The sequence below is a fragment of the Polyodon spathula genome, chromosome 2, assembly GCF_017654505.1.
Source record: "Polyodon spathula isolate WHYD16114869_AA chromosome 2, ASM1765450v1, whole genome shotgun sequence".
In the NCBI taxonomy this organism is placed as follows: Eukaryota; Metazoa; Chordata; class Actinopteri; order Acipenseriformes; family Polyodontidae; genus Polyodon; species Polyodon spathula.
This window is the reverse complement of record NC_054535.1, coordinates 2,795,806-2,809,812: the sequence shown is the minus strand read 5'-3', so window position 1 is coordinate 2,809,812 and position 14,007 is coordinate 2,795,806. Positions and strand designations below refer to the sequence as shown.

The 14,007-nt window shown below is 37.2% G+C and overlaps 1 protein-coding gene across 2 annotated transcripts in view; it reads right to left on the bottom strand.

Annotated features, from left to right (window-relative positions):
- The window catches only part of stim2b (stromal interaction molecule 2b), a 74,378-nt gene extending 61,978 nt beyond the window's left edge, over window positions 1-12,400 (bottom strand). Inside the window, exon 1 of one of the 2 annotated variants that reach the window (XM_041274432.1) lies at window positions 11,012-12,400. In XM_041274432.1, coding sequence (XP_041130366.1) covers window positions 11,012-11,144 — 133 coding nt within the window. In that variant the 5' untranslated portion in view covers window positions 11,145-12,400. The remainder of the gene's footprint in view (window positions 1-11,011) is intronic. The other variant, XM_041274440.1, reaches the window with a different exon arrangement.
- Between the last annotated feature and the right edge of the window lie 1,607 nt (window positions 12,401-14,007).

Sequence of the window (14,007 nt, the reverse complement as noted above, 5' to 3'; positions counted from 1 at the left end):
TTTCTTATTATCCCCCACATCAAGGACATTGTGGAAGCTTAAGACATATTCATCCATGCTCTTGTTTTGTAACTGTTAGTTACAATAGTTGCTCGCAAACAATTATCATGCAGTAGCAATGATACTCAGGTTATAGGTGAAACTTTGGATTTGAAGTCTTTAAGCATGAATTAAAATGTGTTCACAAAGGGTAAGGAAGCACAGTAGAGCCATTTAGACTTTACCAGTAGTTTCCATTAAATAGTGACATGGCTCAAGAACCCACCTAGTTCTGCACCCGACCAGGTATAATGTGCAGTGGAAATCTGAAACATCAACACTTCTAATGGGATGTTCAGTCAAGTGTTGCTGATGCCTTTCATTACAGCCATGTGGCTTACCCTGATTTCAAATTATCCTTTCACTGAAAGTTTAAACTACCACAAAAAAAAATTGCTACCACCATGCACTCTGCTATCTCAGTGTACACATTTTCAGATGTACTAACTGTTTGAAATAAATGACACATGCTAATAATCAATGGTCTGGGTATGTACAGTACTGGTGTAGTCAAAAGCAGAGAAGCGATTCACAAAATGTAGCCTTCAATCACAAGCAGTACAATGCAACAGTATGTCAGCGCGGCCAACTTTTAATTAACGTTGCTTCACAAGACTGTGGGGACTCCCGAGTGGCGCATCCAGCAACACGCGGATGTGCCCTGTATTCTGGGGATCGCAGGTTCGACCGTGACCGGGAGTTCCTAAGAGGCGGAGCACAATTGGCCTAACCCTAACCCGGGTACGGTGGGTCTAGGTCAGCAGGGGAATCCACAGCTCACGGCGCATCAGCGACCCCTGTGGTTCTGCAGTTGAGCCTCCGGATCTGTGTTGTCCTCCGGCACTATAGGTCTGGTGGCCTCGCTGTGGATCCACAGTGCGAGAAAATGACAGACTGGCAGGAGCACGTTTTGGAGGACGCGTGCTCCAGCCTCAGTTCCCCCGAGTCAGCAGGGGGGTTGCGAGCGGTGAGCCGAGGATACAAATAATAATTGGGCACACCAAATTAGGAAGAAAAACCGGGGTAAAAAATTGGAGATGACTACATTTAAAAAAAACTAATAAAAAATAAAAATGGGATAAATTAGTGGATGAAAATCAGTACAAACAGAATTTGCCTAGAATGTTTGGAAATTATGGCAAATTATGGCTATATATAAATATATATATTATATATATAGATATATATATATATATATATATATATATCATATATACATATGTATACCTACCTTGACTAGTGTGACTATTAACTCAGTCTCCATGATTGTCTACCAGAATGGTAAGAAGTCCAAACTCATAGTTTCAGTGCTGCTAAATCAATACACTTCTTACTGTAGCTACCTGCACTCGCTGCATACAATTTAAAATTAGAGGAACTGAGGCAACCCACAACAGCATATTCCACATGCTATCTAGCAATACTAATATTCTTAATCATTTAAAAAGAGCAATTCTAAAACATACTGTAGGTCAACACACACAAAAAAAAACACACACTACTAGAGGAACACAGGACTAATTGTTGTATGTTGTAAACATAAATCTAATCAAAAGGTCATTTTTGCATATCAGAGCTGTCAAGTACTAGTAACACAAGCAGAAAATCGGAAGAAAATCTGGCTGTAAGTAATGTAAAACAGACACATTCCTGTAAAGTCAGCATTTTCTTGAACTATACCAAAACACAATCTGATAAAACTACTTTATAAGACACTACAACCACGCCTTTCAAAAGCCAGCGTTATTGTATAGAACTTGGGCTATAGTAACGACAGCTTTAGTAGCAAGTGAAATGTGAGTCTATGAGGTCATTAATGAAAACATTTCTTGTTAAAAAGCTCAACTGTCGCGGGTCACATATCATTTCCTGTCTCAACGACTAAATAAGGGGGACTTGCTAATCAAAATGCATGCTAAGAAGTTCAAGAGAAATTAATAGAAGCAGAATTTGCTGTTATGGAAACTACTAGCGCAGAGGGAGACGGCTCTCCCACTAGCTTGCAGCAGCCAAATGGAAATATCTATTGTATGAATGATTTCTAAAACCTCATATAAAATTGTGCATGTGCGTGAGTAGGCACGGATTAAAAAAACAATTAAAAAAACAATTAAACCCCATTAGTAATTTTACCCTCATTCAGAGGAATATTTTGCCACATATACAACTCATTTAATCTTAACTTTGCTTTTTTTGGTTAAAAAGAAAAAATACAGTAAGCCATCTATGTATGTTGGTTGGAATGTATTTTCTTATGATGATATCTACTTTGTATGTATTTAAGTAGGATTTTAGGTCATTGTGGCAGTGCGATTGCCCTGCACAGTGGTAAATTAGTGTTGGTGTGGTTTATATGTGGGAATGGGTTTATTTTGTGTCGTTTTGGGACTTGATTTGTTTGACTGAATTATTGTTTACAGACGGGCGTTCGATTGAGACTTGCTGCCTGCTATGCTTGGTTGAGGGAAGGGCAGCAAGTGATTGGCTGTGCTGGTTCTCAATCAGCAGGTGGGCAGGTCTCGACTGAGTGTCCGTCAGTTTAAAAACATCCGCGGGAGATTGATCGGGGCTGCTGCAAGGCCTGCCGTTTTCACGGCACCTTTTGATTTATAGTTTGTGGTATTGTGTTTTATTTTGCACTTTTTGTACAGTTTGCTGTATTAGTCCTCTGTGCGTTACCATCGCTGGTAACGTCACATTACCACCTTTATTTTACTTTTGTTTTCTGTTTGTGTGTGAATAAAACCTGCGCGTCTGTCTCTCTGTATGCTTGACAGCGGCGACCCACATGCCTGACACGAGCAAGACCCTGTCACAGCTATATATAGATACATACATTTCAAGTGTCACTGGTGTTTGTAGTTAGTTATTATACATGTATACCATGTATGTAAAACTTCATTATATATTTATTAAGCTTTTACAATTACGATAAATCCCCAACCCAATACACAATATGCATTTTCTCTGTTAATCTTTGGCCTGTGCGATAAATAAACTGTGTGTTCTTGACACCTGCTCTTTCTTCTTGTATAGATAAAACACTGGTGTTACAGTGGCTTGCAAAAGTATTGACCCCCCTTGGCATTTTTCCTATTTTGTTGCCTTACAACCTGGAATTAAAATTTGGATTTGATGTAATGGACATACATAAATAGTCCAAATTGGTGAAATGAAATGGAAAAAAAACTTGTTTCAAAAAATTCTAAAAAATAAATAACGGAAAAGTGTGCGTGCTTATGTATTCACCCCCTTTGCTAGTAAGCCTCTAAATAATATCTGGTGCAACCAATTACCTTCAGAAGTCAGATAAACAGTTAAATAAAGTCCACCTGTGTGCAATCTAAGTGTTATATACACCTGTTCTGAAAGGCCCCAGAGTCTGCAACACCACTAAGCAAGGGGCACCACCAAGCAAGCGGCACCATCAAGACCAAGGAGCTCTCCAAACAGGTCAGGGACAAAGTTGTGGAGAAGTACAGATCAGGGTTGGGTTATAAAAAAATATCCGAAACTTTGAACATCCCACGGAGCACCATTAAAGCCATTATTAAAAAAATGGAAAGAATATGGCACCACAACAAACCTGGCAAGAGAGGGCTGCCCACCAAAACTCACGGACCAGGCAAGGAGGGCATTAATCAGAGAGGCAACAAAGAGACCAAAGATAACCCTGAAGGAGCTGCAAAGCTCCACAGCGGAGATTGGAGTATCTGTCCATAGGACCACTTTAAGCCGTACACTCCACAGAGCTAGGCTTTACGGAAGAGTGGCCAGAGAAAAGCCATTGCTTAAAGAACAAAATAAGCAAACACGTTTGGTATTCACCAAAAGGCATGTGGGAGACTCCCCAAACATATGGAAGAAGGTACTCTGGTCAGATGAGACTAAAACTGAGCTTTTTGGCCATCAAGGAAAACTCTATGTCTGGCGCAAACCCAACACCTCTCATCACCCCGAGAACACCATCCCCACAGTGAAGCATGGTGGTGGCAGCATCATGCTGTGGGGATGTTTTTCATCGGCAGGGACTGGGAAACTGGTCAGAATTGAAGGAATAATGGATGGCGCTAAATACAGGGAAATTCTTGAGGGAAACCTGTTTCAGTCTTCCAGAGATTTGAGACTGGGACGGAGGTTCACCTTCCAGCAGGTCAATGACCCTAAGCATACTGCTAAAGCAACACTCGAGTGGTTTAAGGGGAAACATTTAAATGTCTTGGAATGGCCTAGTCAAAGCCCAGACCTCAATCCAATTGAGACTCTGTGGTATGACTTAAAGATTGCTGTACACCAGCAGAACCCATCCAACTTGAAGGAGCTGGAGCAGTTTTGCCCTGAAGAATGGGCAAAAATCCCAGTGGCTAGATGTACCAAGCTTATAGATACATACCCCAAGAGACTTGCAGCCGTAATTGCTGCAAAAGATGGCTCTACAAAGTATTGACTTTGGGGGAGTGAATACTTATGCACGCTCAAGTTTTCTGTTTTTTTGTTTTATTTCTTGCTTGTTTCACAATAAAAAATATTTTGCATCTTCAAAGTGGTAGGCATGTTGTGTAAATCAAATGATACAAACCCCCCAAAAACCCATTTTAATTCCAGGTTGTAAGGCAGCAAAATAGGAAAAATGCCAAGGGGGGGTCAATACTTTCGCAAGCCACTGTAAAAGCAAATCCGCAATCATCCATGAAAACTTTATTGTATTATCTAATATGCCATTTTCTATACCAAGATTTCAGTTGTATAATTAAAGTAAAATCTACAGTGGATGTCAGCTGTCATAATATACTTATGCACAATTCAATTAGCTACAGCTGATAAATTCTTGGTCACCGGGTGCAAATAAAGACGTATAATTTTAGCAATACAACGAACGCTCTAAGGTTAAAATGGTTAAAATAAGTGAATAAATCTAATTTATAACCACAAGTACAGAAAAGGCTAAAATATTTTCATAACTACAAATATTGAATTTAGAATCAATCTGTTAAATTTCTGTTTCAAGGTGAGTTATATACTCTTTTGTTAATTAAAACCCTCCTTTTCCAAGCGCAAATTAACTCCTGATAAATTATGACAATTAACAAGGATATGCTTTTAAATTCCCATGCAATAGTCGGAAGAAGCCCTGCTCATTCAGATATTAACATTATTTCATAAATCAACATAACTTCGAAAATCACGTTAGCATGATTATTAAATAACGAGATAGGCATACTGACCGCTTGAGAATGTCACAGTCAGTGCTGCATACCGATTTCTTGATTAACACTGGAGTTATCATTTTCAATCCTGCCCTACTGATCCAGGCACAAGTTTGTAAACTATGAAAGTTCCTGACAGTTACAGTGTTCACCATAAGGGTCCCTCCTATCCACGCTTTAATTTTAAAGTACTTGTTACTTCTCCATTTTTAATGATATTTTCTTTTATTCAATATAAGTTTATATTTTTCATTTAGCAAAAATTATTTTTGCAGCATCCTTAGAGAACTAACAAAAAATGTCAAACCAATGTTTCTTCTCCTACATTCTGTATACTGTTTAGTACATGTCTACGGTGGCCCTTGTGTGCAAAACATTCCATTCCAAATCTAGTTATTTTGTGCTACCCCACAATCCAGTTTTACTCTAAACTTTAATTTATTGGTGTTTACAGCAAATTCTTCTCCAGTTAAAGTCTATGTCAAGTTTGTTTATATTCCTGAAAGGTAATTTTAGATGAAAGGACAGGCATCTTCTCCCCCTTTAACAAGTTTGCATTTTAAAGCTAAACTACATTCAAAGGCATGTTATAGCTCAGTTGATTTTGATTAGATTTGCACTTCTCCCATAAAGATCCCAAATCTCTTCCTTCCAGTGTTATTTGTAAATACAGTAATCAGTTTGCAAGATTCACACTTTGCATTTACCCGTTGAAGAAACCCACACATTTTCTGTGGCTTTCCGGGTTTGAGTGGCTAATGGATAGACAGAACATGAAAGACTTTGACAATGCAAGACCATAACATCTATGGACCTCTGGTCCTACACCAGGAAACATGGGAAAACCAAGAAATGGCATTTCAAGCTGTTGCAGGAAAACAGCTTGAAGATATAAAAAAAAATTAGAAATAGAAAAGAAAACCTCCTAGAACTTTACAATACTGTACATTTTTATGTTACCAATCATAATTATTTACACATTTTAAAAAGATTTAACCTTACATTTATAATTGACCTGAGAAAATGGGACCAAGAAAAGCCCTATTTAAAAACTTTCCCCTTTTAGCATAACTTAACAATACTGTAGCCTGGAAGCATTGAAAACATGATTTTCAAAAAACCCACTCAAACTTGTTTAGACTCCTGGTTAACATTAAGAGACTAACAGTCAATAATATGCTAGGCCTGTGAGAGTGGAAAATGAAATGTGACTGCACTGTTCTCTCTGTTGCTACAGTACTTGCAGCAAAAAATCCTGCTGTGGTGATGTCTCAATTTGCATGGAATGCGAAGGTCAATGTCAAGGTAAAAACATACATTGAACCAAACTACATCCAACTACAGTTTCAGCTTAATCAGGGCTGGTCTCTTAAACTGTTAGACTTTAACCACATCGCCCATAACCTCTTCATCTTGAGTATTAAATGGAAAAAATGTCCTTTGCTGAAGGAGCAACACCAAAACAAGGCAATAATAAACTCTGTGTCCACATGAAAGACACACCTTCCTGTTTCATACCGGTCAGTTCCAAAGCAAATAGGGCCAGTACCCAAACAAAAAAAAAGCCCTACTTACAAATGCGCTCACTTTGCGCGACAGCTGGTGTGACTGTTCCTATTAGGAGCAATATATTCTGTCATGTTTGGCTTTCTCAAAACAGGTTATGTGTTAAGAGGGAATATCTAATGTAATCTCTCGTGTGAACAACGACAGAACCGTTGCATCCATTTTAAATTGACGGTTAGTATTTTGCTTTTGTATACTCCTGCCAAACTGGTAATGCTGACTGTTCCTTAGGACACACGCCCTTTAGGTTAACAAAGCAGCACTTTACAAGCTAAACTCCCAAATAACATGTTATAACAATTTTCCATTCAGGAAGTACATATTTGCATTCCACTGTATTGTGTTGCCTATGACAGAGAAAATTTTGTTCTGTACACTTAAATAAAAATTATGGTTCAAAAATAGCATACAAAGTTTAATACAGCTTTTTATTTTTATTTTATTTTTTTATTTTTTTTTACACGTAAACCCAATATTAAAGTTCTTCAATCAATCTAAATACACCATTAAAATAACTTTTTTTTTTTTTTTTCCCAGTCATGACTCTTGTTTCAAATACATCAGAAAATAAAGTTCTGTCCTTAATATTAACCACAGAACCAATAATAAAGTTTTATATAACGTAAACCCACTGTAAACTTAGGTTAAAATAAATTAAAATATGTACTTTAAACGTGAAGGTTAGACAAGGTTGCAGTCAGTTCAAGAAGATTAACAGTATCCCATTGCCAAGTTACAGTATACACAACTTCAGAAGTCTATAACCCGAAGCAGGTAAGGCCCACATAAAAGCTCAATCTCAGTCTCACCTAAAATGCAAATGTTATTTTCTATTTACAGTATACAATTCAAGTACTTTAGTTTAAAGTACCATAATCTTCAGAATCCAACACACAATGAAGGTTGTACATGTGGTTTTATGCTTAAATGTGACAACTGCTGATGGTATTGTTAATGGATGTTGTATTTGTTTGAAATAGACCTTTAACTGTTAAAAGGTGAAGCACAGGTTGAGGTGCACTTAGACACCAGAGGCTGTTACTAAGGGACCAGCTCTCTCTCACACACACACACACATACAGGCGCATGTACAGTAAGGGTAAAAATTTGAAATACCAACGACAGCTTTTTCGTTTGATTGATGACTGTCAGGATATTACACCATATCTGTCTGAATAGCGAAGACTTGTGTGGACAAAGTAGTTTATTGCCAAGTGTATTAAAATAACTTCTCAGTATAGATCAATCCTATCCTGGTACAGACTATATAGCAAACATTTCACAGATGAATGGAAACAAAGACTACAGTAAACACACAACTGAATAAATTAATGTTCTAGCAGAGGTTGTAGCTAATGCAAAAATCATAAAGTAATAATAAAATAGAATACTGGAAAGATCCTGTAACTCTTAACTAAAACATTTTTTGTCAATACTATTGTACAATTTAATGTTGTTTACATATATATATATATATATATATATATATATATATATATATATATATATATATATATATATATATATATATATTGTGTTGTGTGTGTGTGTGTGTGTGTTTAACACCCAGAGAGTATTAAAAAGTGCTTTATAACTTTAGTTAAACCTACCCTGCCACCTGCCATAGTTAAAAAATAAACAATGCAAAAATTCTGATAGGTTCAAATTGCAAAACAGAAGATTCTAACCTTAACCTGTTTGGTCATTTCACATCATGTGGGGTCCGGGTGAACCCCTAACCAGAACAAGGGGAGTTTTTTTCTTTTCTAATGAGGGGTATCAAAATTACTGCTGCATGAACACAAAGCTGTAACTGTTTATAGAGGCTGGCGCCAGGCACCTTAAAAGGTGACAAAGCATTTTGAAATTTAGATCCATGGGGTCCAAATGGACCATTTCAGTCGATGGAGGGATAACCACAAAGTATCCAAACTATAAACCTGGCTCACTGGCAACTCTTCTGTAAAACACTAATCACATCTAGACATGCTTTCCTTTCAGACACTCTGGCTCTACTGCAGAGCCACTGTTAAATTTTAAAATGTCACATATACTGCAATTTACTTTAGTGCAGTACCAGGACTTGCTGTTTGGTTTCTCACAGTGAAACACAGGCAACACACACCCTCAAGTTCAGTGTTGAATGGGTATTGGTAGAAAACTGCATATGGCAAATACCACGATTGTACATTGTGTGCTCAGCAGACAAGCATTTGCAAGTCAATGCAATTTATGTTATATCTGCACAGTAAATATCAGAAAACGTTTGAACAAAATGAAAAGAGAAATACGTTGTGTCTCTTAACTGCCGACAGTATAACGTACAGTGTTCAGATAAAGGTGTGAGGAGGAAGTGGTTTATCACTATATGTGCTGTTGATGTTTACTCTGCAGCTTGTAGAAGAGTCCTACACACCCAACACCTACAGAATCAAGAAACTGCTACCACATTCAAGCTATAAAATAAGCCTCCTGTGCCGAGAATATCTTTTTATATTGAGTCCTCAAATTTTCTCATTTTTTCCACTCTCCCACGAGTGTTTCACAACCGAATCGAACACGTCAGAGCAGAACTGTCCTTTAACTGCATTTTTTCATTTACATCACAGATTCCAAATGATGAACTATTTTAAGCATCCATGTTAGGGGAGCTTGTGAATTTGCTAATTCGCCACTGCTGCTATCAAGGAAGCATGTTCAGGGATAATGATCTCCTCACATACACTTATCCCATTTAAAATGACATGGCATTCCCCCCCAAGAAGCATTTCTAATGCAAACAACTCAGTCCGCTTGTCACTAAATACTGCCATTTGCACTTCTAACCCACACTTTTTATGAGTTTAAGTCTTAATATTATTATCATCAGTAGATAAAGGCGGGTAACACAGTAGTCGTAGTAGCAATATATTACTTTCATACTATATGTTTAGTGTTGAATATTCTGACTTATGGGTTATCTCTCTATCCCAAATTCATGTCTAGGATATAGTTCAGAATATGCAGCACATACAGTGTTCTCAAGAGACAGGTGTAGTGTTATTTTCAGGTACTGCTTTGAAAACACAAGTGCCCGTTCAAATCTGGTACCTTATGCTGCTTTTGGTCTTCAATTGAATTAATCATAATTTTCTTCTTCGTTTTAGAGAAATTCATTGTTTCCAGTTTAAGTTTGCAAAAAATATGTATAATTAACTTTTGTTTTGTGTTTTTCCTACAAATCTCTATTGCTTTGTACGGAGGAGGGCGCTAAATCAGGACGACTTAAACTAACCCGGGATAGAAATAAAACATAGCTACTGTACAGTGTGCAAAGAAAATGTAACAATATGGAAACTCCCGCAACAGAATTAATAACTATTTTATGAATAAGTATTTATTTTGAGAAAATAAAATCGACAGTAGTATCCATTATTGCTTATAAAGACTCTGAGAATAAACGTGTATTATGTCATTGCAATCACCCAGGTGAAACAATGTCTTGTAATTTGCCCAGACATCAATATTTTTCAACAAAACTTTCATGAAGTATTGTAACGTCTGCCGGGTCATAGAATAACAATTTTTTAATCCATGTATCTCTAAGCAGAATACATAACAAAAAATACTTTATATAAACCAAACCTAAATATTATAAATATTTAAGTACTTCATAATTGATTTTTAGTGACATTTTATAGGAAGAGCGTCAAATACAGCCAAAAAAAATGCCTGGTCCTGGGGGAGCATCCCACTTAAAAATGCTTGGTCCTGAAAGGGTTAAATAAGCATGTACCACTTAGGCACAGCTGCAAAACACTCATTAGAAAGTGAACAATGTATCTCCTTTTCACATTAGAGAAACACACATCAGGGCACAATTGATTGCACAATTACTAAAATCTGATAGAGTACCACTTGCTGACATTACACAGGCCATATTTTGGTATGTGTACCACTTTCTGACGATGTACCAGTACACAACAGTGGAACAAATAAAACAGCTTGTTTTTTGCTTTTGAGGTAACGTTATAGCCACAGCACATAGTTGTTGCTGAAGCAATGCAAAACAATTAGTATATCCATATGCACTCAATCATACTTACGGCTATGTTAGAACATTTGAATATAGTTCCTGGTTGTGAAATAAACACTTACCATTAATCAGTGTACCCGTAAACATCAGAATCACATTACTGGTCCACGTAAATTATATTTACCTGTAGGAAAGGCTGTATTGTCAGACGTGGCTCGTTTTGCCTGGTTGTTAGAATAAACCTCCGATCCGAATACTGCAGAAACGAGGAATCCATGTAGCACCACAGTTAGTATAGGCTGAGTGAAGAAAATCATCGCTAACAGAAAGAGCCTTTCAATCCCTTTCTGCGAAAAAAAAAATGTATCAACGACTTATTCGCAGGCTTCAGAAACAATGTGATCGATTGCGGTTTGAATAGAAAGTGGGAATCAATCCAGTACAGAAAAGAACGAAATCCACAGCGTGTATACTTTATACCACTTTTTAAATGATCATGTGTCTGATATATAATAAAAAAAGACCATCTATATCACAATAAAGAGATGTTAAGAAAATGTACTATGTAAAAAGCATATGTCGTTAAAATGGAACGTTTACTAAAAAGAAAGGCAAGTGAAAACATAAAAACTCCAGCCAAAGTGAAAATATCCCAGTGCTGTTTATATCGTGGTACAACGAATACCTCGAAAAAAAGTAACAAAACATCAAAATAAATACACAGAAGTAATGCTAATGCAGACTTGCATCTTCAAATTAAAACAAAAATAAAAAGTAGCGAACATCTTGTACAGTCTGTAGGGTAACAAAGCAGAAAATACGTGCTGTCAATGCGCTGACAGATCCTGTCCTGTATATTCAAAATGTAACAGTAATCCTTATGATTTAATTAAGGCCTGATATTCATGGTATCTCCAGATATATGAGTTTCCGTGGTGTTAACATATTGAACACGCAGTTGGTGCAGATCCGTCTTCTCTGTAGATAGAAGGGTCATGCCGAATCCTCTACGAAAAACACAGGAAAACATGTATTTGCTCTGCAAAACGCGTCCACAGTTTTAAAATCATATAAAAAGTCTTAACTCCCTCGTCCAAAACTTCTCCACACTTGAACAGAAAACTTTATGTCAAGATGTTATGCCTCCAGTGTGCCATATCTTCATCAGACTCCTCTTGCCTGATGCAAACCCGGTCTGTGTCGGGCGGAAGTCCATATGCAAATAACCTGACACCAGCAACAGGAATTTATTTAGCCCTGCTGGTGGTGAATTACATGAAACCTTCGAAAATTCAGTTTCTTTATTTGGGGTGATTAGTGATATTATTGTGTTTGAACTTTTCGTGCTAAAATAACACTTTCGTTAGGACTTATAACCGCGTTGCAACATTTACGTTTAAAATATTATGTCAAAATGTTAGCTGAACGGCCAGTTAAAAACGCAGCATACATTCTACGAATAAGAAACATTACCAGAATGGCAATGCCATTAATGAAGCAATAGTTTTTTTGTTATCATAGTGAGCTTTCGCTATTTCCCTTTTTCCCACTCTGTCGTGCTGTACAGCCACACACCCCACGTCGCTGGAACCGGCGCTGCCTCCAAGGCGTTTCTATCGGAGTCTTGCTCTAGCCTGCCATTGGTCCGAGTGTTTCAACATGTCAAGCCATGATTGGTTGCTTGAGGGATCTTGTTGGCAGCATTTAAAACCACTGCGCGGGACTCGGGCACGGAAACAGTCAAAGGATCGGGAGGATGAGGATGTAACCATGGAGACTTACAAAGGATCGGGAGGATGAAGATATAACCATGGAGACTTACAAAGGATCGGGAGGATGAAGATATAACCATGGAGACTTACAAAGGATCGGGAGGATGAAGATATAACCATGGAGACTTACAAAGGATCGGGAGGATGAAGATATAACCATGGAGACTTACAAAGGATCGGGAGGATGAAGATATAACCATGGAGACTTACAAAGGATCGGGAGGATGAAGATATAACCATGGAGACTTCAAACAAAGCGTGGACCGGAGCCGCCGTGGGCTCCAGGACACGATACTGGGTGGGGGCAGGAAACATGAACTTTGTTGCGGGCGGGACTAGGTTGTAATTTGCGGGAATATACTAAATCTGTCATCTGTTTACCAAGAGTAGGCTAAGCAGGAAACTCCTAATTCTTTTGTTTGAGCTTCTGTTTGGTAGAAGTATTTAGCTCCCAGGCTCTGTATCCGGGTCAAGTCAGGTCAGAGAATCGCCGGTCTCGTTTTCGTTCTGTGACATCACATATACAGACTGTCATTATATACTCTAATATATGTGTGTGTGTATATATGTGTGTATATATATATATATATATATATATATATATATATATATATATATATATATATATATATATATATATATATGTTTATTTTTAACAGTGAAGAAATTCCAGTACAAATGAGGAACATGTTGGAAAGGAACATGAGAAGAAAGAAGAAATACAATAGTCATTACCAGGGGTTCAGATTGCATTACTGACTTGTTATGGAGATGAGTAACATGTAGACATTGTAAACTGTATAACCCCATTACATAAGGAGGTATTGGGTTATCAAATCACGTGACTTACATGCTAGTTTAGAATTGACCATTTTGAGAGATTTTACATCATTTTATCTCATGAGTAACAGCTATGAATGAAGGCTGTAAGTCGTGAATGAAAAATGATAACCAGATTTACAATAAATAAAATGTCATTATTACAGGTTGCATTAAAATACCATATAACGTCATCATACATCAAATTTGGAACTTTTAAAATTTTTATAGACAACCAAGTATGACTTCCATTCCAGACCTGTTTAGTAGAGGCCAGGAATAAAATAAGTGTTCAGAGATTTAATATTAGAGAGACAAAATACACAAGCGTGATTTTCAAAACGAAAACTTTTCTGAGTAGACATACAGAGCTAATAATTTAAAAGTGAGTTTCTTTAGCTTGTGGTGGAATTGGATGGGTTAAATAGAAGGTTCATGGTTTTCTAGAGCATCACAAAGCCATTTGTTATTATCTTTATTATTAGAAAGTGTAAACCATTAATCAATAAGGATGAGTAAGTAGGACTAACTTAATACTGACGTGAACCTCTAATGAGGAGTACTAAGGCCTGGGTATGGCTTTAATAAC